Source organism: Prionailurus viverrinus, chromosome D1, assembly GCF_022837055.1.
Source record: "Prionailurus viverrinus isolate Anna chromosome D1, UM_Priviv_1.0, whole genome shotgun sequence".
In the NCBI taxonomy this organism is placed as follows: Eukaryota; Metazoa; Chordata; class Mammalia; order Carnivora; family Felidae; genus Prionailurus; species Prionailurus viverrinus.
The window spans coordinates 53,981,834-54,007,473 of NC_062570.1; the positions used below are offsets into that span (position 1 = coordinate 53,981,834).

The window sequence follows — 25,640 nt, forward strand, 5'->3', positions numbered from 1 at the left end:
TAGTACAGAAAAGCTAGAAACTAGAGATCGCCCAGCCCTTCAGTATATGTGTGTCACTGGGGCAGACTGCCACAGTCTTCTGAGAGTCACGACTTGAGCTTTATTTTCTCCTCTCAAATCTTTTGCACTTACCTCTCCAATAGTAGATGACCAACTATAACCTGGAACCAAGCAGGAAAGGGAATTTTAGGAAACATAGTCCTTAGTTTGGATGGGGACAGTAATGCCAAGCTGGCAAAACACAATTCAACATAGTCCCTTTCTGGTTTTATTTTTTCCTCTTTATTCCAATCTCCTCTCCCATTCTTTTTTCTTCTCTTTTGGAGGTGCTCACTTTAATATTGTTGATATGTCATCTTTTATTGTGTATATAGTCTCATAAAATATGAGTGATCTTTTATATGTGCTTTTAGTTTACATTAATGATAATGTACCATGCATCTTGTTCTGTTTCCTACTTTTTCCCATTTAACTCTGTTGAAATTCTGTCCCCGTAGGTACATTTATTTGTTGCTTCTCATTGGTAAAAAATATTCAGTGGTATTTTTCTGCTACATTTTACTTATTCATTCTTCTAGTTAAGGGCTCTTTGGTTGTGTCCAGTTCCAAGTTACACCCAGAAAAAAAGTACTGCGTAAATGGTCTTCAATGTATTCCCTAATGGACTTGTATAAAAATTTTTCTGGAATATATATCCAGGAATATATTGCATGTGGCCTTCTCTCTCAAAGCCAGTGACAGCTTGTTGAATCCTTGTCCTTCTTCAAATCTCTGACTTCCTCTTTTGCAACCAGCTGTAGAAAATTCTGCTTTTAAAGGGCTCACGTGGTTAGGTTGGGAACACCCAGAAAATCTCCACATCTTGAGGCCATCTGACTTGGAAGTTTATTTTATTTTTGTATTTGGGGGACCTTTTAGTAAATAAACTGTAAGGCAGGAGGGATAAGTATCATCTCACTTTATTTTTTTTTTTAATTTTTTGTTCGTTGCTTTATTTTTTTCATCACAAGTGTATTCTTTAATACCCATCCTCTATTTCGCCCATCCTCCCCCCACCCACTTGTCTGGTAACTATCTGTTTGTTCTCTATGGGTCTTTTCTCTATAGTTCTCTTTTTTCCTTTTATTTGCTCATTTGTTTTGTTTCTTAAATTCTGCTTATGACTAAGTTCCCATATTTGTCTTTTTCTGACTTATTTCACTTAGCATTATACTCTGTATCTCTATGTTGTGCAAATAGCAAGATTTCATACTTTTTAATGGCTAAATAATATCCCACTGTTACAATATAATAAATCCATCATACATACACACACACACACACACACACACACACATGCATATCACATCTTGTCTATCCATTCATCTGTCGATGGACACTTGGGGTGCTTCCATAGTTTGGCTATTGTAAATAATGCTGCAATAAATATAAGGGTGCATGTATACTTTGAATTCGTGTTTTTGTATTTTGGGGGTAAATACCCAGCAGTACGATTACTGGATTGTAGGGGAGGTCTATTTTTAATTTTTTGAGGAGCCTCCATACAGTTTTCCAGAGTAGCTGCACCAGTTTGCATTCTCACCAACATTGCAAGAGAGGGTGTCCTCTTTCTCCACATCCTTGCCAACACCTGTTGTATCTTATGTTTTTTATTTTAGCCATTCTGACAGATATGAGGTGATACCTCATTGTAGTTTTGATTTGCATTTCCCTGATAAGTGATGATGAGCATCTTTTCATGTGTCTGTTGGCCATCTGGTTGTCTTCTTTGGAGAAATGTCTGTTCATGTGTTCTGCCCATTTTTTAATGGGAAGACTATTTGGTTTTTGTGTGTTGAGCTGTATAAGTCCTTTATATATTTTGGATACTAACCCTTTGTTAGATATGTTATTGCAAATATCTTCTCCCATTCAGTAGGTTGTCTTTTAGTTTTGTTTTTCCTTCCATGTGCAGAGCTTTTTATTTTGATGTAGTCCCAATAGTTTTTGGTTTTTTTGTTTTTGTTTTTGTTTTTTTCCTTTTCTTTCCTTTGCCTCAGTAGACATATCTAGATAAATGTTGCTATGGCAGATGTCAGAGAAATTACTGCATGTGTTCTCTGATTTGGAAATTGAATTGCAAAATCCCTTCTTGGCAGTTCCTGCCTTAGTGGTTGACTAAATAAAGCTGGGGTTGAGAACCTTGGGGGTATATCTTAGAAATCTGCCTATCGTACCCTGAGTCTACACCTGCACTTGACATTAAACAACTTTCTAATGTTTGTCAATCTGGTAAATGTAATGAATTTTTCTTAAAATGCCTTATTTTCATTTGCATTTCTTTAATTTGTAATGAATTTGAGTGTTTCCTCTTTCATCTTAGCCATTTGAATTTTCCTTTTTATAAATCTCTTTTCATATCCCTTGCCCAGTTGGGAAGCAGCATATTTTCTTGTTTTCTTGGCAGGAGGCCCTTATATATCCTGTCCATTAATCATTTGTCAATATTAGATGCTGAAAATATTTTATTCTTTTTTGAAAGATTTTATTATTAAGTGATCTCTACACCCAACATGGGGCTCAAACTCAACCCTGAGATCAAGAGTCACATTATCTATTGACTGAGCAAGCCAGGTGCCCTGAAAACATTTTCTTCTTAATCTGTCATTCTTCTTCTGACTTTGCTTATACACTTTCTTTATTAAATAGAAATCCGTAATGCTAATGTCAAATTTGTCAGGGCGCCTGGGTAGCTCAGTCGAATGGTTAAGTGTCCAACATTGGCTCAGGTCATGGTCTCATGGTTTGTGAGTCTGAGCCTAGCACTGGGCTCTCTGCTGTCAGTGCAGATCTTGCTTCGGATCCGCTGCCTCCCTTTCACTCTGCCTCTGTCTCTCAAAAATAAATAAAAGCATTTTTAAAAAAAACTAAAACATAATTGTCCATATTTCAGTTTATCATTTGGATTTGGTGGATCTTGTTAAAGAAGTCCTACCCACTGGCAAAGTCACAAATTGGATGCATAATTGGTATATTTTATTCTTCATTTCTAACAAGTATTTAAGAATACTAATCTTAAATTTGCAGTGTTATTAGTTTTTGACCCTGTCATCTCTAATAGTTACTTGTTTATATATGCTTTTTAAAAAATTGAGGTGAAATTCATATAACATAATTAACCATTTTAAAGGGTACATTTTGTGGCATTTAATGCATTTTTATCATGTTATATAACTACCACCTGTATCAAGTTCCAAAACATTTTCATTACCCCAAAAGAAAACTCCTGCCCGTTGCCATTTCTCCTTCCTCCTCCAGACCCATGGCTCTCACCAGTCTTTATGGATTTACCTCTTTGAGACATTTCCTTGTAAATGGGATCATACAATATGTGGCCTTTTATGTCTTACTTTCACTTAGCATAACGTGTTCAAGGTAAGCCATGTTTCAATGTGTATATAAGTATTTCATTTCATCTCCTGGCTGAATATTATTCCATTCTTTGCATATATTAATTTTGTTCATTCATTTATCCATTAATGGACATTTGAATTGTTTCTACCTCTGGCTATAGCAAATAGTGCTGTTATGAACATTAAGGTACACGTATGTATTTGAGTACCTGGCTTTTTTTTTTTAATGTTTTATTTATTTTTGAGAGAGAGAGAGAGAGTGCATGCACGTGCAAGAGGGAAGGGGAGGGGCAGAAAGAGAGGGAGACACAGAATCTGAAGCAGGCTCCAGGCTCCAAGCTGTCAACATAGAGCCCGACGCAGGGCTCGAACCCACAAACCGTGAGATCATGACCTGACCCAAAACCAAGTGTTGGATGTTTAACTGACTGAGCCACTCAGGCGCCCTGACTACCTGGCTTTAATTCTTTAAGATATATACCTAGGAGTAGAATTGGTAGGTTGTATAGTAATTCTTTATCTTTTTAAGGAACCACCAAACTGTTTTCCTAAGCAACTACACCATTTAATGTTCCTGGTTTCACTCCATTATGACCAAGGAAAAAAACTTGTATGATTTCAGTCTTTTTTAGTTTATTGAGATGTGTTTTATGTCTTAGGATATGGTGTCCTCAACAATATTCCATGTGTACTTGAGACAAATGTGCAGTCTGCCGTTGTTGGGTGGAGTCTATCACTTTTAAGTTTCCTCTCTCTTTTTTTTTTTTTCTTTTCAACGTTTATTTATTTTTGGGACAGAGAGAGACAGAGCATGAACGGGGGAGGGGCAGAGAGAGAGGGAGACACAGAATCGGAAACAGGCTCCAGGCTCTGAGCCATCAGCCCAGAGCCCGACGCGGGGCTCGAACTCCCGGACCGCGAGATCGTGACCTGGCTGAAGTCGGATGCTTAACCGACTGCGCCACCCCGGCGCCCCAAGTTTCCTCTCTCTTAATTCAGCATGTGTTTGGTTGCTATAAACCTTTGACTGTTTTCCAGAGTTCCCACAGTTGATTCTGACAGTTTTTAGTCATTATTTTTAGTTGTTCTGTGGAGGGACAGTCCTTCAGAGGTACCCATCCTGTCACGTTTGCCAACATCACTCTCAGTAATTCCTTTTAAAAATGTTTTGTAATGTCTCTTTAACATTCTGAAGTAAAATGTATAGGTAATCTAACTTAATTCATAGAGAAGTTTAAAAAAAACAATGTAATGTGGGGCGCCTGGGTGGCTCAGTTGGTTGGGCATCTGACTTCAGCTCAGGTCATGATCTTGCAGTTTGTGGGTTCGAGCCCCTCATTGGGCTCTGTGCTGACAGCTCAGAGCCTGGAGCCTGCTTAGAGTTCTGTGTCTCCCTCTCTGTTCCTGCTCTACTCGTGCTCTGTCTCTCTCTCTCTGTCTCTCTGTCTCTCTCTCTCTCATAAATAAACATTAAGGGGCGCCCGGGTGGCTCAGTCGGTTAGGCGTCCGACTTCGGCTCAGGTCATGATCTCACGGTTCGTGGGTTCCAGCCCCACGTCAGGCTCTGTGCTGACAGCTCAGAGCCTGGAGCCTGTTTCAGATTCTGTGTCTCCCACTCTCTCTGCTCCCCCCTGTTCACACTCTGTCTCTGTCTCAAAAATAAATAAACATTAAAAAAAATTAAAAAAAAAAATCAATGTAACGTATAAACTGTAGTGTATAGGAGAAATAAAAGGAAGTAATTTTTAAAGCATAGTATGAATTTCAGTATGTGAGTACATATGATATTGGAAGGCATAATGAAGTAGTGACATGTTTTACCTATTTAAATAAGTTGGATTAGGGGCGCCTGGGTGGCGCAGTCGGTTAAGCGTCCGACTTCAGCCAGGTCACGATCTCGCGGTCCGGGAGTTCGAGCCCCGCGTCGGGCTCTGGGCTGATGGCTCAGAGCCTGGAGCCTGTTTCCGATTCTGTGTCTCCCTCTCTCTCTGCCCCTGTCCCATTCATGCTCTGTCTCTCTCTGTCCCAAAAATAAATAAACTTTGAAAAAAAAAAATTTTAAATAAGTTGGATTAAAGAGATGTAAGATGACCAGATTCCTTTTTGTTCAAATGCTAATAAGTGAAAGACTAAAATGTAGTCATAAAAACTAAACTTTTTATATGTACAGGAAATGAGAGAAATCACTTAAGGAGGAGTTGAGGTAAAACATCAATACAAATTATAGACTAAAGAGGTGAAAGAAAGGAGAAAATATAATATTCTTATAAATATGCTGGACCTTATTTGAATCATAATTGCTTTGTAAAGAGTGAGGAAATATATTTTTTTATTTGAAATCCTAACACATGTCAGGGCAAATATGTTAGTATTGAGTACTTAAGTCCCTGGAAACAACATCCTTTCAGTGAATATGGGATTCAGAGATGGATTTTTAAAAAGCAGTGATAGGGAGTGCCTGGGTGGCTCACTTGGGTAAACGCCCAACTCTTCTTTTCAGCACAGGTCGTGATCTCCCAGTTCATGGGTTTGGGCTCCATGCTGACAGAACAGTCTGCTTAGGATTCTCTCTCTCTCCCTCTCTCTGTCTGTCCCTCTCCCCCCGCCCCACCTCTCTAAATAAATAAACATTAAAACAAATAAAAAGCAGTGATAGGACATTTAGGACCAGTTTCAAAGTAAGTTTGAAAAATAACCAGCAATTACAAAATAAATGAATGATTTTAATTGGTAATTTTTACACTAGATTTCTCATTCATATACATATATGCCTATATATGATATACAATATTTTTAGAACCAATGGAATTAAATAAGATGCCTTCATTTCTCTCTCTTTTTTTTTTTTTAACGTAGGCTTCGTGCCCAGCACAGAGCCCAAACTCCTGACCATGAGATCAAGACCAGAGTCAAGATCAAGAGTCAGATGCTGAGCCAACTGAGCCCCCCACATGCCCTAAGAGGCCTTTGTTTCATGTATTTCTGTAATTCAGTATTTGATACTAAGTCTCTTAAAAGGAGTTTCACATTCTCTCTTGTGTATTTAAAATTGGCTTTTTTCAGGCACCTGGGTGGCTCAGTTAGGTGATCCTATGGTCGTGGGGCTCCACACTGAACATGGAGCCTGCCTTGGGGGATTCTCTCTCTGCCCCTTCCCTGCTTGCACACACTCTCTCAAAATATAAGTAAACAAAATAAAATAGGCTTTATTGCTATAGTAACTGCACTGTTACACCAAAACACTTTCAAACAAATGCACAATTTGAGGTACAAGCATAAGTAAATTAATTTTCTTCCCAAAAAGTGAGTATAATAGTCATATCTGGATCCAGAAGCTTTCTTAAATTTATACTATTTAAATTGTGTTGACCTTCAGATAATTTTTTAGCTTGTTATAAATGTTGCCTGGCTTGTTTCCTACCTGTTTCAAATAGAATGAGCACCCTCTTTTGTAAATTTGTAAAGATCTTTAAATCTAATTGCTCCCAATCTTTTAAATATTTTTTTTTTAAGTTTATTTATTTATTTTGAGAGAGACAGAGACAGTACAAGCTGGGGGGAGCAGAGAGAGAGAGAGAGAGAGGGAGAGAGAGAGAGAGAGAGAGAGAGAGAAGCCCAAGCAAGAGAGAGAGAGAGAGAGAGAGAAGCCCAAGCAAGCTCCACCCTGTCAGCACTGAGCTCTACATGGGGCTCGAACCCACGAAACCACAAGATCGTGACCTGAGCCAAAACCAAGAATTGGACGCTTAACCTAAACCTGAGCTACCCAGGTGCCCCAGTTGCTCCCAATACCTTTTAAAGATAGGGTTCTGGGGGCGCCTGGGTGGCGCAGTCGGTTGAGCGTCCGACTTCAGACAGGTCACGATCTCGCGGTCCGTGAGTTCAAGCCCCGCGTCGGGCTCTGGGCTGATGGCTCAGAGCCTGGAGCCTGTTTCCGATTCTGTGTCTCCCTCTCTCTCTGCCCCTCCCCCGTTCATGCTCTGTCTCTCTCTGTCCCAAAAATAAATAAACGTTGAAAAAAAAAAAAAAAGATAGGGTTCTGCTCTTCTTACCTCTGAGTTGTGGTGGAAATTAAGTGAAATAATGTATATAAAAGTTTATAATGTGTTTATAAAAATCTGCATTAAAAGCATTATTAATAAAATTTAATAATAGGACAACACATGTTCCAGAGGCTATTCCCTTGAGAAAATCAAATCTCAAGCATAGGTCAGAATTTTAAGAGAGTATATAATTCTTCACATTTAAAAATTTTAATTCATAATCTCTTACTTTGGCTTGTCTCTCAATCAGAAATACTTTTTTTTTTTTAACGTTTATTTATTTTTGAGACAGAGAGAGACAGAGCATGAATGGGGGAAGGTCAGAGAGAGAGGGAGACACAGAATCTGAAACAGGCTCCAGGCTCTGAGCTGTCAGCACAGAGCCCAACACGGGGCTCAAACTCACGGACTGCGAGATCATGGCCTGAGCTGAAGTCGGACGCTTAACTGACTGAGCCACCCAGGTGCCCCATCAATCAGAAATACTTTTTATGCAGAAATGTATTTTGTGACAAAAGTACTTTGCCCTTTGGTTGTTGTACATTTTGAAAATACAGAGCAAACTTCCTTGACCTTAGCACTTTCCAAGTAGGCATCTTCTCTTTTAAGAATATACTGAGGGGCGCCTGGGTGGCGCAGTCGGTTAAGCGTCCGACTTCAGCCAGGTCACGATCTCGCGGTCCGTGAGTTCGAGCCCCGCGTCAGGCTCTGGGCTGATGGCTCGGAGCCTGGAGCCTGTTTCCGATTCTGTGTCTCCCTCTCTCTCTGCCCCTCCCCCGTTCATGCTCTGTCTGTCTCTGTCCCAAAAATAAAAAAATAAAAAAAATAAAAAAAAATAAAAAATAAAAAAAAAAAAAGAATATACTGAGAACTGCCTCCATTTTTAAGAAAATGACTTGTCCTCACATATGTTTAATTGCATTGTAATTTTTAGTTGTGGCATGTATGTGAATGCAAAAAGTAGAACAAAACATCTCATAGCTTTTTGTGATTCGTGTTTTTCATTTGCAGCCTTCAAGTAAAATTAAGGTGCCTGAGGAGAATTTCTTCAATGTTCCTGCTTTCTTAACTGTTTCGGGACAACTTCACCTAGAAGTGATGTCAGGGTACAGAATTTTCTTTCTCTTTTGCTTTAATAGACTACTGATTATGGGTTGTGTAAGAGTGAAATAATGCTTTTCTTCCCAATGCTAAAACCTAAAAATTGAAATTAGTGTTTATAATTAGTCCACTTGAATTCACCAGAGTACATTTAGATTTCACAATAACCAGGTTTCTTCCAAAAATACAGTAGTCTAGACTTCTGGTTTTAGTGAAAAATATAATACTGGAAAGATGAAGTTGTGATTTTTTTTTTCTTTCTGCTATTTTTTTTTTTTTTTTTGCGTAAATCTCACAATTTACGTGTACTTAATCATGTTTATGAAAGTAAAGGCAGTTTTAGTTCACATCAGAGCCAGGTATTAGCCCCTTTCATTTAAAAAAAACAAAAACAAAAAAAGTAGTACCTGGAACAGATGGAAGAAAAAATTTTTTTAAGTAATTGGCTTAAATATAGAAAATTAACCCATAGAACCATCAGGAGCGACATATGACAAATCAGAAAGTCTTGGAAGTCAGATCACATGGTCTTGAAAATAACATATACTTTACTTAGATTCTTTTTTCTGATTTATCTTTGAGACAGAAATTGTTATTTGATAAGTCTAAGAACCAGATAATTAACAAGACTATCAGAATACTGTGCAGAAAACCTATTATTGTAATAGCCCTGTGAGAGTGTAGGATTTGCAGAGCTGTGTGTGGAAAAGGTCATGTTAGGCATGTCATGGAAAATTCCGTACGCCTTTCAAAGCATAATTTTAAAAAATTAAAGGGGCGCCTGGGTGGCTCGGTCGGTTAAGCGGCCGACTTTGGCTAAGGTCATGATTTCGCGGTCCGTGAGTTTGAGCCCCACATCGGGCTCTGTGCTGACAGCTCAGAGCCTGGAGCCTGTTTCAAATTCTGTGTCTCCCTCTCTCTGACCCTCCCCCATTCATGCTCTGTCTCTCTCTGTCTCAAAAATAAATAAACGTTAAAAAATAATTTAAAAAATTAAAATCATGCCTCATACAAATATAAACTGAACATGTATCAAATATTTTATTCAATTCATTAATTACTGAGGGAACAAGTAAAGGAGTAAGACTAGTTCAGAGAGCATTTGAAGAGCTGTGTATTCATAGGCAATTTAAGAAAGGAATTTTAGAATAAGATTACTAGGGTAGTTACAAACTGGTTAATAATGTCCTAGACACCATTTCTTTAATTTGGAATTTTCTCTTCTACCTGACAGAAATGATTTGCAGCTCTACTAGACAAAAATCTACAAGTTAACATGTAAATTTACTTAATCTGGGGTATTTAATTCAATAGTAAATAGAATAATAGAGCAGAGTACTTTCTGATAAGCAATTAAATAACATTTGAATGGGTCTGTGTCCTCATAGTCCATTGAAAGGACACACTATTTACCTTTTGGCCTTACATCCAAGTTTTTTGCATAATCTTTCTTAATTTTTTGGTTTTCTTTTTTTTTTTTATCTATAAAGTTAATGGCAAAGTACCTTCCCCTCAGAAATGTCCTAATACGTGAAAGATATAAATTTACCAAGTGTTTGCCATTATAATACCAACTAGTGGATTAAATATGTTCCCTCTTTCTCAGTAACGTGAAATGAACCATAGAACACAGTGTACAGCGAAACCTGACAGAAGATTAAATTGGCAGAAGAGGAGGTTCAGTATTGTTTAATGTGTTTTGAAGTATTTCTAATAAGTCAGTTAAATGTATCTAGTTGAATATGCATAGTTCTAGGACTATTAATATGCAGTACCTCATGTTTCAGATTAATGCCTGATTTAATCTCCAATGAAAAATTGTTACTCTTCCCTCTGCTTTTTCTTTCATTGTATTCAGCAGACTTTCAAATTTTTGTTTTTGTTTTGTTTTTGAGAGAGAGAGAGTGTGAGCAGGGAGAGATTGGGGGTCAGAGGATCTGAAGCAGGCTCAGAGCTGACAGCAGTGAGCCTGATGCGGGGCTCAAACTCACAAACCTGATCATGCCCTGAGCCGAAGTCGGATGCTCAACTGACTGAGCACCCAGGCGCCCCTATTTAGCGGACTTTCAAAATGGAGTAAATGGTAGTTAAATTTGGAACGTCAACATTTTTCAAAAAAATGTCTATGTTGGTTTAGTGGTTTTATGGCTCCATATTAAAGTTTAATTTTGTTGTTGTTTTTAATAAACTTTCTATTTTGAGCAATTTTTAAAAATATAAAAGTTGCACAGATAGTGCAGATTTTTTTATACCTCTTGCCCAGTTTCCCCCATTCTTACTATTGTACATTGCCATGATACAGCCGACAAAACTAAGAACCCAATGTTAATACATTACTATTAACTGCACTCCAGACTTTATTTGGATTTCATGTTTTCCAGCAGTGCCTTCTTCTTCCAGGATCCAGTTTGTCATGCCTCCCCAGTGTCTTCTAGTCTGTATCAATTCATCAGTCTTTCTTTCTTTTTCATGACTTGTAGAATGTATCCCAGTCTGGATTTGTCTAACGTTTTTCTCATATTTAAACTGGGGTTATATGGGTTTTTGGAAAGAGTACTATAGAGGTGAAGTGATCTGATATCAGGGGGTATGTGACATCCATGTTAACCTTTATTAATATTAATAGTATTAACCTTTATTACTTGGCTAGAATAGTGTCTGTTGGGTTTCTCCACTGAAAATATACTATTTTTCCCTTTCTTTGTTCTTTGGAAGTAAGTCACCAGGTCTAGCCCACCCTCACTCTAGGTTGGTGGGAGATGGAATTAAGCATCACCTCCTGGAAGGTAGGGTATTTGGAATTCTTCTGTATGGAACATTTGTTACCACTTCCCTCTTAGTGATTTTTGTACTCACTTATATCAGGAGGGACTCACGTATTTCTTTTATAAGTTGGGTTATACTCTAGTTCTGTTACGTATTTTGTTGTTCAAACTGTCGTAGTTTTAGCTGTTGGCAACTCATTCACATCAACTCTCATATCCTTTTGACATGCCCCTATCATTTTGTTTTTTGAGTACTTCCTTATTCTCTGGTACTGTAAGATACCCCTTATTTATTTATTTATTTATTTATTTATTTATTTATTTATTTATTTAGATCAGTGAACCTACACTGACACATTATTAATACTCTTAAGTTTGTAGTTTACATTAGGATTCACTTTTGGTGGTGTACATTCTTATTGTTTTGGACAAATGTGTAATAATGGCATGTATCTGCCATTATAGTATCATTTAGAATAGTTTCACTATCCTATAAGTCCTCTGTGCTCTTCCCCCTCCCTTTTTTTTTGGTGCAAAAAGGTGATTTTAATTTTTTAGATTTTTTAAAAATATACTTTATTGTCAAATTGGCTAACATACAATGTGTACAGTGTTTTGGGGAGGTTTTGGGGGCTTGGGGGTAGATTCCTATGGTTCATTGCTTACATACAACACCCAGTGCCCATCCCAACAAGTGCCCTCTTGAATGCCCATCACCCATTTTCCCCCTCCCCCAACCCCTCATTTGCCCTCAGTTTGTTCTCTAAGAGTCTCTTATGGTTTGCCTCCCTCCCTCTCTGTTTGTAACTATTTTTTTTCTCCTTCCCTTCCCCCATGGTCTTCTGTCAAGTTTCTCAAGTTCCACATATGAGTGAACACATATGATATCTGTCTTTCTCTGACTGACTTATTTCACTTAACATAATACCTTCCAGTTCCATACACGTTGCTGCAAATGGCATGATTTCATTCTTTCTCATTTTTGCCAAGTAATATTCCACTGTAGATATAAACCACATCTTCTTTATCCATTCATCAGTTGATAGACATTTAGGCTGTTTCCATAATTTGGCTATTGTTGAAAGTGCTGCTTTAAAAATTGTGGTATGTGCCCCTGTAAATCAGCACTCCCGTATCCTTTGGGTAAATTCCTAGTAGTGCTATTGCTGGGTCGTAAGGTAGTTCAATTTTTAATACTGAAAAAGAAAACCAAAGCGGGAGGCATCACAATCCCAGACTTCAGCCTCTGCTACAAAGCTGTAATCAGCAAGACAGTATGGTACTGGCACAAAAACAGACACATAGACCAGTGGAATGGAATAGAGAACCCAGAATTGGACCTACAGATGTATGGCCAACTAATCATTGACAAAGCAGGAAGGAGTATCCAATGGAAAAAAGACAGTCTCTTTAGCAAACGGTGCTGAGACAACTGGACAGCAACATGCAGAAGAATGAAACGAGACCACTTTCTTACACCATTCACAAAAAATAAACTCAAAATGGATCAAAGACCTAAATGTGCTCTTCCTATTCATTACTCCCTCCCTCTTAATCCCTGGCAACCACTGTTCTTTTTACTGCCTCCAGAGTTTTGCCTTTTTCAGAATGTCCTATAGTTGGAATCATAGAGTAAGTAGCCTTTTAAGATTGGTTTCTTTCACTTAGTGTCGTATACATTCAAGGTTCCTCCAGGTCTTGGTAGCTCATTTCTTTTTAGTGCTGAATAGTATTCTATTATCTGGATGGACCATAGTTTATCCATTCACCTGCCGAGGGATACCTTGGTTGCTCCCAAGTTTTGGCATTTATCCTAGGTTTTTAATTTTCCCTACCCAGACCCAGGATCAGCCATTTCTTCAGAGACTTGGTTCCTTTTACTGGAAAGTGTTATTTTAGAAACCAAGACTCAGTCACTGGGTATCTTGCTGCTCTAGGGGGATTATTGCTTCTACACCCTCAGTAGACACAGCTATAAATACATTTTTTAAATAAGAGAAAGCCAAGTGTTTTTATCATATTCTGCCTCTAAATATAACTTATACATGACATATTTATTCTGAGAAAATTAGGAATACTAAATTGCAAAACCTATGTTCAGAAATGTCATGTGATAAAAATTTACATTTCTTGTCAGTTAAAGCCAGAATAAGGAAAATATTCAACCTCATGTATTTGAAACAGCTTTTGATTATTATTGGTATTTTATTTTATTTTATTTTATTTTATTTTATTTTATTTTATTTTATTTTATTTTATTTTTATTTTATTTTTTAATGTTCTTGAGAGAGAGAGAGAATGTGTGAGCAGGGGAGGGGCAGAGAGAGGGAGACACAGAATCTGAAGCAGGCTACAGGCTCTGAGCTGTCAGCACAGAGCTGGATGTGGGGCTTGAACTCACAGACCACAAGATCATGATCTGAGCCAGGCACCCCTGATTATTATTGTTTTTCTTTCTTTGTTGGTTTTGTTTTGCTTTTGCTTTTTGCTTTTGGTGTTTTGTTAACAGGTGTTTTTTCCTTATTATGTATTTTTCTAGTAAGCTATGAAGGCAAGCATATTTCAGGATAAAACATGTTTTCCTCTTGAACATTGCTGTTGGAAATATAAATTGGTAGAGCCTCTCTATAGAAATACCTTTTACCAAGGATTTCATGTCTAGGAATTTTTCTTAAGAGAATGATCTTACGGGGCGCCTGGGTGGCGCAGTCGGTTAAGCGTCCGACTTCAGCCAGGTCACGATCTCACGGTCCGTGAGTTCGAGCCCCGCGTCGGGCTCTGGGCTGATGGCTCGGAGCCTGGAGCCTGTTTCTGATTCTGTGTCTCCCTCTCTCTCTGACCCTCCCCCGTTCATGCTCTGTCTCTCTCTGTCCCAAAAATAAAATAAAACGTTTAAAAAAAAAAAAAAGAGAATGATCTTACAACTTTGTAAAGATGTATAAACAGAAATGTTGAAAGCAACTTTATTTACTCTAGGGAAAATTACTAATGATCGAAATATCCATTTAGGAAGCTTGATTAACCCTCACTGTACCAAGAAAATAGTCATCACCTTTTACCATCTGGGGATAATTCACCTTATTTTTAATAAATATTTTTAAGCCATCTTCTGAATAATTTTCAGAAGCAAAAATAAAGAAACAGTGAAAATCAACTTTATTAGAATTTTAATAAGAATTTAAACATAGCAAACCCAAATTTTTACAGACTGATTTATTGAGAGATAACTTACCATAAAATTTATCAATTTAAAGGATACAATTCAATGGGTTTTAGTGTATTTTCACAGTTCAAATATCACCATAATCTAATTTAAGAATATTTTTGTCATCCAAAAAGAAACTTTTTCCCATTAGCACTTACCCTCTATCCTCCCTCCCACTCCGTGCAACCACTTGTCTACTTTATGTGTCTGTGCATTTGCCCATTCTGGATATTTCATACAAATGAAATACATAGTATATCATATTTTGTTCCACTTTGCATAATATTTTCAATGTCTGTACACATTGCAGCATGTGGTAGTATTTCATTTGATTTTATTGCCAAATAACATAAATGAGTATACTATAGTTGTTTATACATTCAGCAGGTAATAATGGGCATTTGGGTTATTTCTACTTTTTGGCTATTGTTAGTAAGAGCGAATAATATAGTGATAGCAAATAGTGAATATTTGAGTGCAAATATTTGTGTGACCATTTCTCTTGATAGGTACTTAGAAATGGAAGCTGTGTGTCACATGGTAGGAACTGTGAGGAACTGCTAGGCTGTTTTCCACAGTGCCTGCATTACATTCTTGTCAACACGTACTGTATGTCTTTTTTATTGTGCCAAAATGGCATCTTATTATGGTTTTGATTTTCATTTCCCTAATGACTACTGATGGTGAGTGTGCCTGTTGGCCATTTGGGTATCTTCTGTGGAAGAATGTCTATTTAAGTCTTTGGTTCTTTTTTTTTTTTTTTTTTTTTTGGTTTGGTTGTCTTTTATTATTTAGTTGTGAGAGTTCTTTATATACTCTGGATATAAGTCCCTTATCAGATATATGATTTACAAAATTTTTTTTTTCTGATTCTTGGGGTTGTTTTTCATTGTCTTGATGATGGTAGCAAACCTCAATTTTTATTCCCACTTTTCTGGGTTTTAAAAATACCCCATCTAGACACAGCACTTTGAATGTAGCTATTTATTGACTGCCGTGGCATGAACCAGAAATATATCTATACTTAATACAGATTCTCGATTTCAAATACTTCTTTAATATTGTCTAGCTTATTACTTCTGGTTCTTGCACTCTCATCATCAAAAAGTAATACTTTTGAAAACAGGATAGCTCATAATCTTGTTGAAGAAAGTGTGGCCATCTATTTTGATCCATAATTGCAAAATATTTTTATTTTTAGATTCGTAAACACCAATTATCAAATCACTTAACTTCTTTTATTTCTACATGATATTATTTCCTCAAAACACCTTTGTATATATCCTTGCCTTCCGCCTTTGTTCATTTATTAACCATATCGAGTAAATTCTTATGCACAAATGATGAAACAATATTGTTGCATACCCTTTCAGCAGAATGGTATGATCCAAGTTCTTGTTGCATATCATTGCATGATGAAGTCGTAACTGTAGAATAACTAATTGGATAAAAATATCATGTTTCCTTTTTGCCCTTAAAAATGTATTGTTCCCTTATCAGTTCTTGGGTTTGAGAAAATTCATTTAGGATATCGTTATCTGTGTAGGCTCATTGTCTGAGATTTCACTTATATACAACCAATTTTACCATTATTACCAGAGACTAGCTTATTACTATCTGTCTCTTTGCATTCATTTCCTGGCTTGCCTAATATTTATGAAGCATCTTTATCATTTTTCTTCTCTTTGTCATTGTGAGTGAAGAATAAAAGATCTCAATTCTCAACTGTGTTCTCTGAAAACTACAAAAAGACTTTAACAATACTGTCTCCAGGCTTTTCTTACAGATGACACAATTCTGTGTGTACTGCGGTAAGAAAACTCAGGATGATATAATGGTGCTGATTTATCTCATTCTGTATCTTCCTCTTATCCACTATGTGTCTGTCATAGGCACCCACCATTCTTCTATTTTCAATATTTTACTCTTTTTTAACCTAATTAGGAGTAATTGATGAGTAATGATGAAATAATTTATAGGATGATGAAATAGCAAAATGTTTTAAATATATAGGGAAAATAAGATCACTAAACCCTATATGCATCTTAGGTTCATGAAAGGATTCAGTTAGTTTTATTCTATTTGAACAAAGTAGTACAAATTTCTCTGTCTTTTGGATGACATCTGTAGTGGCTTGAAATAATGTACCCCAAAAAGAAATCCCTTGAATACAGCCTGATTTGGAAAAAAGATCTTTGCAGATAGAATCAAATTAAAATAGTGGATTAGGGTGGGCCTAAATTCACTGACTCTTATCTTTCAAAAGAAATAAGGGTGTTTGAATTCAGAGACATGGAGGAGATAGTCATGGAGGGAAGAAGACCATGTGAAGACAGAAGCAGAGATAGGAGTGATGCTGAGGAATGCATACTAAAGATTGCTGAGAGGCACCAGAAACTAGGAAAGTTCCTCCTTAGAACCTTACAAGGAGCATGGCTCTGCCAACACTTCGATTTCAGATTTCTAGCATTTATAACTGTGAGAGAATAAATGTGTATGCTTTTACGCCTAGCATTTTGTGGTAATTTGTTATGACCACCTTAGGAAACTAAAATAACTTTTAAGAAAGTATAAATCATGAAGTGCTAATTTAAGAAATAGTTAAAACGGCTCAACAACAGACTCCTAGCTGTAGAGAACAAACTGATGGTTACCAGAGGGGTGGTGGGTGGGAGGGTGGGTGAAATAGGGGATGGGGATTAAGAGTACACTTATCTTGATGAGCACTGAGTAATGGATGGAACTGTTGAATCACGATATTGTACACCTGAAACTAATATAACATTGTATGTTAACTCTACTGGAATTAAAATTTTCTTTAAAAATTCTTCCTCTTTCCGGGTGCCTGGGCGGCTCAGTCGGTTAAGCGTCCGACTTCGGCTCAGGTCATGATCTCACAGTTCGTGGGTTCGAGCCCCATGTCGGGCTCTGAGCCTGGAGCCTGCTTCAAATTCTGTGTCTCCCTCTCTCTCTGCCCCTTCCCGGCTCGAACTCTGTCTCTCTCTCTCTCTCTCTCAAAAATAAACATATAAAAAAAAATTTTTAAAAACTTCCTCTTTCAAAATAACAACACATTGCTCAACAAAGAAACTTAAAAATTAAAACTGGATATAATGGACCTTGGCAATGAACTGAGGGTAAAATTAATTATGAATCATCCAAACAATGGAATGCTGTACAGCTTTTAAAACTGATGATAAAGCTTTACACCATGTTGTTAAAAGGGGGAAAATGGTTATGAAACAGAAAGTAGAATGTGATTCCAGGTTTTTATAATGTGTATGCATGTGTGTGCAAGAAAAATATACATCAGTGTAGAACTAATAAGCAGTGGCCATCTCTGCTAATTTTTATTTTATCCTTTAAGTTTGTCTTTTATTCAGATCCAAAAAACTAGTATTTATTACTTTTTTAATGAGAAAAAATCAGCTGTTTTCCATTGGGACAAGGAGGAATCAGCTTACACTTCAAGTTGATTTTATTCTAGTTTGATTATTTGCTTTGTGATTGGTATGAGCAATCTTAAACTCACTCCCGTGGGTCATCTCATCAGTTCACATGCTGAGCTCACAAGCCATGAAACATTCATACTCAGGATGTACTCATCCTGTTAAGTGGCTGTTGTAAGGATGTCAACATGTGAACCTGAGTTACAGAGGTATCCTTTATAATTGAGTGTGAAACTGTCTTCCCATCCCATATAACTTTCTCATTCCTCATCCACTTGATGCTTAGATGATTATCTGAACTTTGTTAATTTATACTTCTTTGGTTTTCAAGAGTTTTTTGATTATAGCTATTATTCATTCTGTATGTTTTTGCACATGCCTGTTTCTAATGCCCCTCCCTGTAGCAGTAGACTGCTTTTTTTCCATATCTCATTTCTCCACAGCTCAACTGAAAGCAGACTTTCTCCTTGAGTCCTTCCCTGCTTTTCTCAAATATTATTTTTCTCTTTTTTCTTACAGTACTCACCTATCTCATGTCCTAAAGGAAAAAAGTTCCTCTTAACATTTAGCCAGTTTTTAGTTCTTTTCATGTCTACCTCAGATTATAAACATCCTAAATATTTATGTCTACTAAAATTAGTAGATATTTAGTAAGTATTGGTAAATTGAATTCTCATTCTTCCAAATTTGTCTGTATAGTTTCTGCTATAAAATCACGTCCACACCAGAGTTAAATATATATTAATCACTTCTTTTACTCTATTTCATGGAAAAGATATCACCATGAAACTTTGAGATCTTTAATTACCTAATTTCATGAATAATGAAATAGGAATAATGAATAATGATGGTTCTTTATGCTGTTCTCTTGATATGATAATGGGACCTTAAAGCAAAGAGATTTCTTTTTAGTGTATTATGTATGTTAAAAATTAACTATTTTGGGGCGCCTGGATGGCTCAGTCAGTTAAGTGTCCGACTCTTAATTTTGGCTTAGATCATGATCTCACTATTTGTGAGATCAAGCGCCATGTCAGGGTCTGACAGTGCAAAGCCTGCTTGGGAGTCCCCCACCCCCCTCGGTCCTTCTCCCCTGCTTGCATTCTCTCGCTCTCTCTCTCTCTCTCTCTCTCTCTCTCAAAAATAAATAAACTTTAAAAAGGAAAAAAAATAAATTTTGGTAGAAATATGAATTTGCAGACTCTTTGTATAAAAGACTCAGGAACTTCATTGTCTCCTTACCAATGTCTTCATTTGTACAGTATAGCTAGCAGATGAGCATTTCAGGCAAATTGAGCAGTAAGTGCAGAGGCTTTTCATTTTTAGTAGGAATATTTAGTTTGGGTGCAGTACAGAGATTGTGAATATTTGGGTTAACCAGGGGTTGGGTATTGCCAAATGAGATTGATGGAAGTAGATAGGTACGGAAGGTCATGATCAAGAAGGAGTGAGGAAGTAAGGGTGGTGGGTGATGATGGAAAAAGTGGTGGATTTAAAGAATTGGAGGTCTCAATGAAGAATCATTGGTATGGAAGTGCTAGGTAGGGTTAAAATCTGCACAATTATGAGGTAATGGTCAAAGAATGGTGTTGTGAAATTTGTATCTCCAATGTGAAATCTCTGCTCGGTTCCCACCTGTGAAATGCCAGTTGTCTTCTCCAGTTGGCTATTGTTTAACCATCTCAACATGTTCAAAACTAAATCCATCATCTTATTCCCTCAGTCTGTTTTTTCCTTCTGAATTCCCGATGCCAGGAAATGGTACTACCTTCTTTCCAGTTTGTGTTAATCTTTCCAGTAGCTGTGTTAATATCATCCCCAACTTTTCTTTTTCAACACCCATTGCATCTTTTCAGTCATTTGCATGTACTTCATTTTGCTTCAGCTATCCTAAACTGCTTATAACTGTCTAATCACATCCTGTTTAATATACAGGTGTTTCTGTGCCTTTGTTGTTATTCTGCCTGGAATGTCCCCATGCCTTTGTCTAGCTAACCCCTGCCTATCCCATCTAAATTCAGCTTAAAAATGATCTCTCCCAGGGACGCCTGGGTGGCTTAGTGAGTTAAGCATCCGACTTCAGCTCAGGTCATGATCTCATGGTTTGTGGGTTCAAGCCTCATGACGGGCTCTATGCTGACAGGTTGGAGCCTGAAGCCTGCTTCGAATTCTGTGTCTCCCTGTCTCTCTGTACCTCCCCACTTGCGCTCTCTCTCAAAAATAAGTAGATATTAAAAATTTTTTTTTAACTTAAAGTCTCTCCCAGGATCCCCACTCCCACCCCCACATCTTACTTGTTTAAGTGTACTTCTTTTGTACATCCATGTTGCTTTATTCTGTTTTATAACACTGGAATCACTGATTTTTTTCTCTGTTGATTAGACTCTGAGCTTTTGGATGTAGGGACTGTTTAATTTTGTAACATTATTAATACAGAATCAAGACTTTAATACCTGTTGGAAAGGACTTCTATCAATCCTATTTATAAAAAACTTGTAATTACCTGTTTATATGCTTATCTCCCAATTAGCCCACAAATTCCTCAAACTGTATCATGTTCCTCTTTGTCTTCATAATTTCTTTTGCTATCATTTGCCTGGTTCAGAGCTCAAAAATCAATCTCCGCTAGACTGAACATTTGTTGAGAGTCAGCTGTGTACCAAACGCTAGGTTAGGTGCTGGGATACAGAGATGAACACAACAGATAGGATCCCAGCCTTCATGACCCTGTACAATCGAATGAGCATGATAGGCATTAAGTAAAAAACTCACTGCATGGTAACTGTTATATATACAAAAGACTGTCCTGAGGCAAGAACAGCATATGGCAAGGGAATTTCAACATTGTCTAGGTCGAATTGAATTTAGAAGTAACCTTATCAGTGGAATGATTACATGAGAGTGCATTTTAAAATGTCATTTATGGGGCGCCTGGGTGGCGCAGTCGGTTAAGCGTCCGACTTCAGCCAGGTCACGATCTCGCGGTCCGTGAGTTCGAGCCCCGCGTCGGGCTCTGGGCTGATGGCTCAGAGCCTGGAGCCTGTTTCCGATTCTGTGTCTCCCTCTCTCTCTGCCCCTCCCCCGTTCATGCTCTGTCTCTCTCTGTCCCAAAAATAAATAAACGTTGAAAAAAAAATTTTTTTTTAAATAAAATGTCATTTATATTTAATGACCCCTGGCTGTTATATTTAGTTTGGATTCTATTGCTTTTCTGTTCTTGGAACAACAGGAATCTAGTTAATACAACTTTAGAGCATTTTTGGTATACAGACTTTTAGTTACCCCAGTACATGTTATCTGTATTTGGTTGTGGAATGTCTTTTGGTACTTTAATGTCTTGTGTAATACACTATCCTTGAATGAATTATATTTAGCCAAATCATGAAAAGCTAGTAAACTGTCTAGCTTTTCTGCCCTGTTCCCTTATCTATTTCCAAATACTTATAATCTTTTATTAAACTTTGTATGAAAAGGTAGTGACTTCGTATCCTATCTGACTTTAGGGCAACAGCCAGGATGAGAGGGATGTGGACATCATGGTCTAAAGAAATGGTTGAAGAATCTGAGTAAGTTTAGCATAGGAAAGGCAAAAGGGAGACATGATTTAAAATGTTTTCCAATCTATTTGTTGGGCTTTGGTTACAGCCCTGTGTACAGATGAGTAAATGATTTTTTAAAGAAGAACTTTATTGAGATATAACTAACTTACCATAAAATTCACCCTTTAAAATTTATAATTCAGTAGTTTTTACTATATTTGCAAAATTGTGCAACTGTAATTAGGGCCCAGGGATGCAGGAGCACATGGCTTTGGAGGTCCCAAACAGACCAGGTTGAACCCTTTGCTGCTGGCAAAATCCAAAGGCGGAAAGACAGGTGGTGGTGAAACAAGGCAGGAATTTATATCAGTGAGGACCATGTTGGGAAAATAGCAGACTAATATCCCAAAGGCTGTCTCCAATGTGCTGAAAATACTGGCAGGTTCATATAAGGAAGATGTGGGACAAAGATTGGTGAGTGTGTGCAGGTGGGCGGTAAAGATCAGGTCAGTCATGGTTTTGGAGTCAGTCATGTGGGGGCTTGCTGAAGTCAGGGCCGTCAGTGCTCAAGGGGGTAGTTTTGGTTCCCATCACAGGATGCTTTACCCATTGGGTCTTTTGCCTGAGTGAAAAGATAAGCTGGAAAGAACTTCAATTAGAAAGTATAGTCTGAAGTCAAAATAGAGGCAGTTTAAAGCACAGCTGGGTCCTCTTTCACAACCATTACCACTATCTAATTTTATATTTTTTATAGTTTCATTACTTATCCATTAATAGGCACCACCCATTCCTCTTCTCCCCAGCCCCTGGCAACCACTACTGGATTAGAAACAGTGGGAGTGGGGCCCAGCAATCTGTGTCATGGCAAATCTATCAGGTGAGGATGATGCTGAGGACTACTGCTCTGGAGAAAGACTCTTCCCTGGCTGATGGCGACATCTGGCTTCCAGCCATTCTGTGGGAAGTGTGAGAGGGCTGACAGTTCTGTATGTAAACTCAATCAGTGAATCTCCATTTCCCCCATCTCCAGCCTCACCAAGGTTCTGTGTGCAGTTCACCTCCTGTCTTCTGCAGCATACTTAACTCTCTATTCTAGGTAATGGTTTCCAGACTTTGACACGTTGGTCATCACTCAACAACTGTTTCTTCAACCAAAGATTGGTTGAAGTCTCTTGTCCCCTGAAGACCCTCTTCCCCTTTCTTCCTTTTAACTTATTATTATTTTAAGATTGTCTCAGGAAGGAGTGAATGTAAATATCTGTGTTTTTTGTTTTTTTTTTAAGATCTAATTGTCTTTATGAAATGATTCATGAATCGGGCATTACCCCATCTAGCAAGTAGAAGGGGGACTCCTATAAATATCTGTGCTCAATTTACTATTTGAACTTCATTTTTATTAGCTTGAGTGGTAATGATTTACTTTCATTTCTCGTTAGGCTCTGCATTATTTGTGTGATGAGTTAGTGCCTTTGTCTAACGCATTATTAACTCTGCAGTATCAGCATACCACCTTGCAAGTCTAAACATGGGCTTCTCTACCTATTTCTAGTATTGCATTCCTTTGTGAAGGCTGTTACTAATTTTCCTTTTCTCCACTTCAGGTGTATCAGAGAATCAGCCCCATTCTTCTTTTATCTCAGGTCTGGCTGAGCAAAATATCTAAAGGATTGAATGCCTTTGAAATAAGCACGTTTGCTGTGAGTTAAAAAAAATTACCAGTCAGTCCTTTGAGGAATGACACAAACAGAACTCATTTTGCATAAAATGCAATGCCTGTTAGCATTGTCTAACAGGTTACTATAGTGAGGTATCAACTAATGTGTAGTAATTTAAGCATTATGGACGGTAATTGGAGCTATAAAGAGCAAAACTGATATTATTATTGTCTACAATTACTGTGTAATCTTGTCCAAATTCTGTTTTGCTCTGGTGGGTTTAATTACTTTTTTAGGAGAAGGGGGAAAAAAAATCTGTTTATTACATGTTTGTAGAATTTAAGTTGGGTTGGGAACAGAGAAAATTTGTGTCGTTTGTCTTTTTTCCCCCCTAGCTTGTTTTCTTCTACCTAAAAATAACTCTGGGTACTCATTTATTCGGTAATAATTTTAGTGTTTACCCAGATGGTATGTAACTGTGTTGGACACCAAGGAGAATGTTAAAAATATGGGACAGACTTGTCAATTGACATATAGAGGGTTGCCAGTGCTATTACAGAGTGAAGTAGCTACTGAGATAATGTTATCCCTACCAGAAAGTACTGAATTTGTCCAAGCAAATTGTCATATAGTCAAACTTAAATTAGAATTCTCCTTAAAAAAAAAAAAACAACGAAAAACAAAAAAAACCACTTTTTTCTTTTTTTAAATGTTTATTTATTTTTGAGAGAGAGAGGCAGGGGAGGGGCAGAGAGAGAAGGAGACACAGAATCGGAAGTAGGCTCCAGGCTCTGAGCTGTTAGCACAGAGCCCAATGTGGGGCTTGAACCCACGAACAGTGAGATCATGGCCTGAAGTGATGTCAGATGGCTTAACCAACTGAGCCACCCACGTGCCCCAAATTAGCATTCTCCTTTTATACATACTAGTTTTGTAAGTTTATCTGAGCCTCCACTTCCTAACTACTAGGATGAATAGTAATGGCCACCTTGCAGAGCTATTGTGAGAATTAGATACTGTGTGCAGCCCAGTGTTTATCACAGTTTGACGCTGAAATGGTAAGTGCTGTGATGATGGTCGTTATGACATCTGGGACCTGTAGAACCCAGGGTGATTATAAAGAAAGAAGCCAAGGTGTTGTAACCAGGAAAAATAGCAGGCAGCCAGTTTCATAAGAGTAACAGCACTGGCGTTTATGCAAAGCAGAAGACTGAGACAAATAGTGAGTCTGCCAGAATTCAAAACTCACAAGACAAGACAGGTCAGAAGGTTAAACTATACCAGTACCTTGGAATGAAGGAAGGGATTAGGACACAAAAATAAGATACCTTTCAGAATTTGAAGACCAAATCAGAAATAAACTCTGAGAGCAGATCAGGTCATAATCTACCCTAAGAGCTGTGGTCAGCTGTGTTGACAATGAGACATCACTGAGTTCTGGAATCTCTTGTTCTTTGAAGTAGATGATTGCTATGCCCCTTCTATGGTTCCAGGAGCCTGACACTTCACCTTTTATAGTGTAGTGATTAGAACTTAAGTAACAGGCCAATTGAGTAATTAAGCCAATGCATGAATAAGCACTTTTTGTTATTGTTGTTTCTCAATCAACTTTATTGAATATACTTTATATATGAGAAAACCACCCATTGTAAATGTACAGTTCAATAAATTTTGACAAATTAATAAAGCCTTATAACCACTACTGTAATAAAAATAAATATTTCTATCACCAAAATAAAAGTCCCCTGTTTCCCTTTGCAGGCAGTCTCCCTCTCTGGCCCCAGGCCCTAAGCAACCATTGATCAACTTTCTGTTGTCACAGACTAGAATTTTCCTTTCCTGTAAGACTCCTGGGTGGCTCAGTTGGTTAAGCATGCAACTTCGGCTCAGGTCATGATCTCCCGGCTTGTGAGTTTGAGCCCTGCATCGAGCTCTGTGCTAACAGCTCGAATCCTCGAACCTGCTTCAGATCCTTTGTCTCCCTCACTCTTTGCCCCTCTCCCATTCATGTACTGTCTCTGTCTCTCAAAAATAAACATTGAAAAAAATTTATTGAATTTTTCTTTTCTAGAATTTCATATAAATAGTATTTATATAATTTGTTTAGGTTTATATAAATAGTATTATACAGTGTTTACTTTTTTGTATTTGACTTCTTTCACTCAACATAATGCTTTTGAGATTCATCCAGTAGTTTGTTCCTTTTTGTTGCTAAATATTATTCCATTGCATGAATATACAATTTGTTAATTCACTTACCTTTTGATGGACATTAGTTTCCAGTTTGGGGATATTATAATGAAACTGTATAAAAATTTATGCACAAGTCTATGTGTGCACATATTTTCATTTCCTCTGGGTAAATACCTAGGAATTGCTGGATTGTATGGTAAATGTGTGATTAATTTTATAAGAAACTGCCCAACAGTTTTGCGAAGTACTTGTATTATTTTATATGCCCACCAACAAAAGATGAGAGTTCTATTTGATC

The 25,640-nt window shown here is 37.5% G+C and overlaps 1 protein-coding gene across 5 annotated transcripts in view; it reads left to right on the plus strand.

Moving 5' to 3' along the window:
- Nucleotides 1-25,640, plus strand: part of NARS2 (asparaginyl-tRNA synthetase 2, mitochondrial) — a 138,300-nt gene that overhangs the window by 53,631 nt on the left and 59,029 nt on the right. For all 5 annotated transcript variants that reach the window (XR_007156508.1, XR_007156509.1, XM_047879162.1 and 2 more), the window contains exon 6: nt 8,447-8,541. Coding sequence is in view for 3 of the 5 variants with exons in the window: in XM_047879162.1 (XP_047735118.1) it covers nt 8,447-8,541 (95 nt within the window). In the remaining 2 variants the exon portion in view is untranslated. The remainder of the gene's footprint in view (nt 1-8,446; nt 8,542-25,640) is intronic.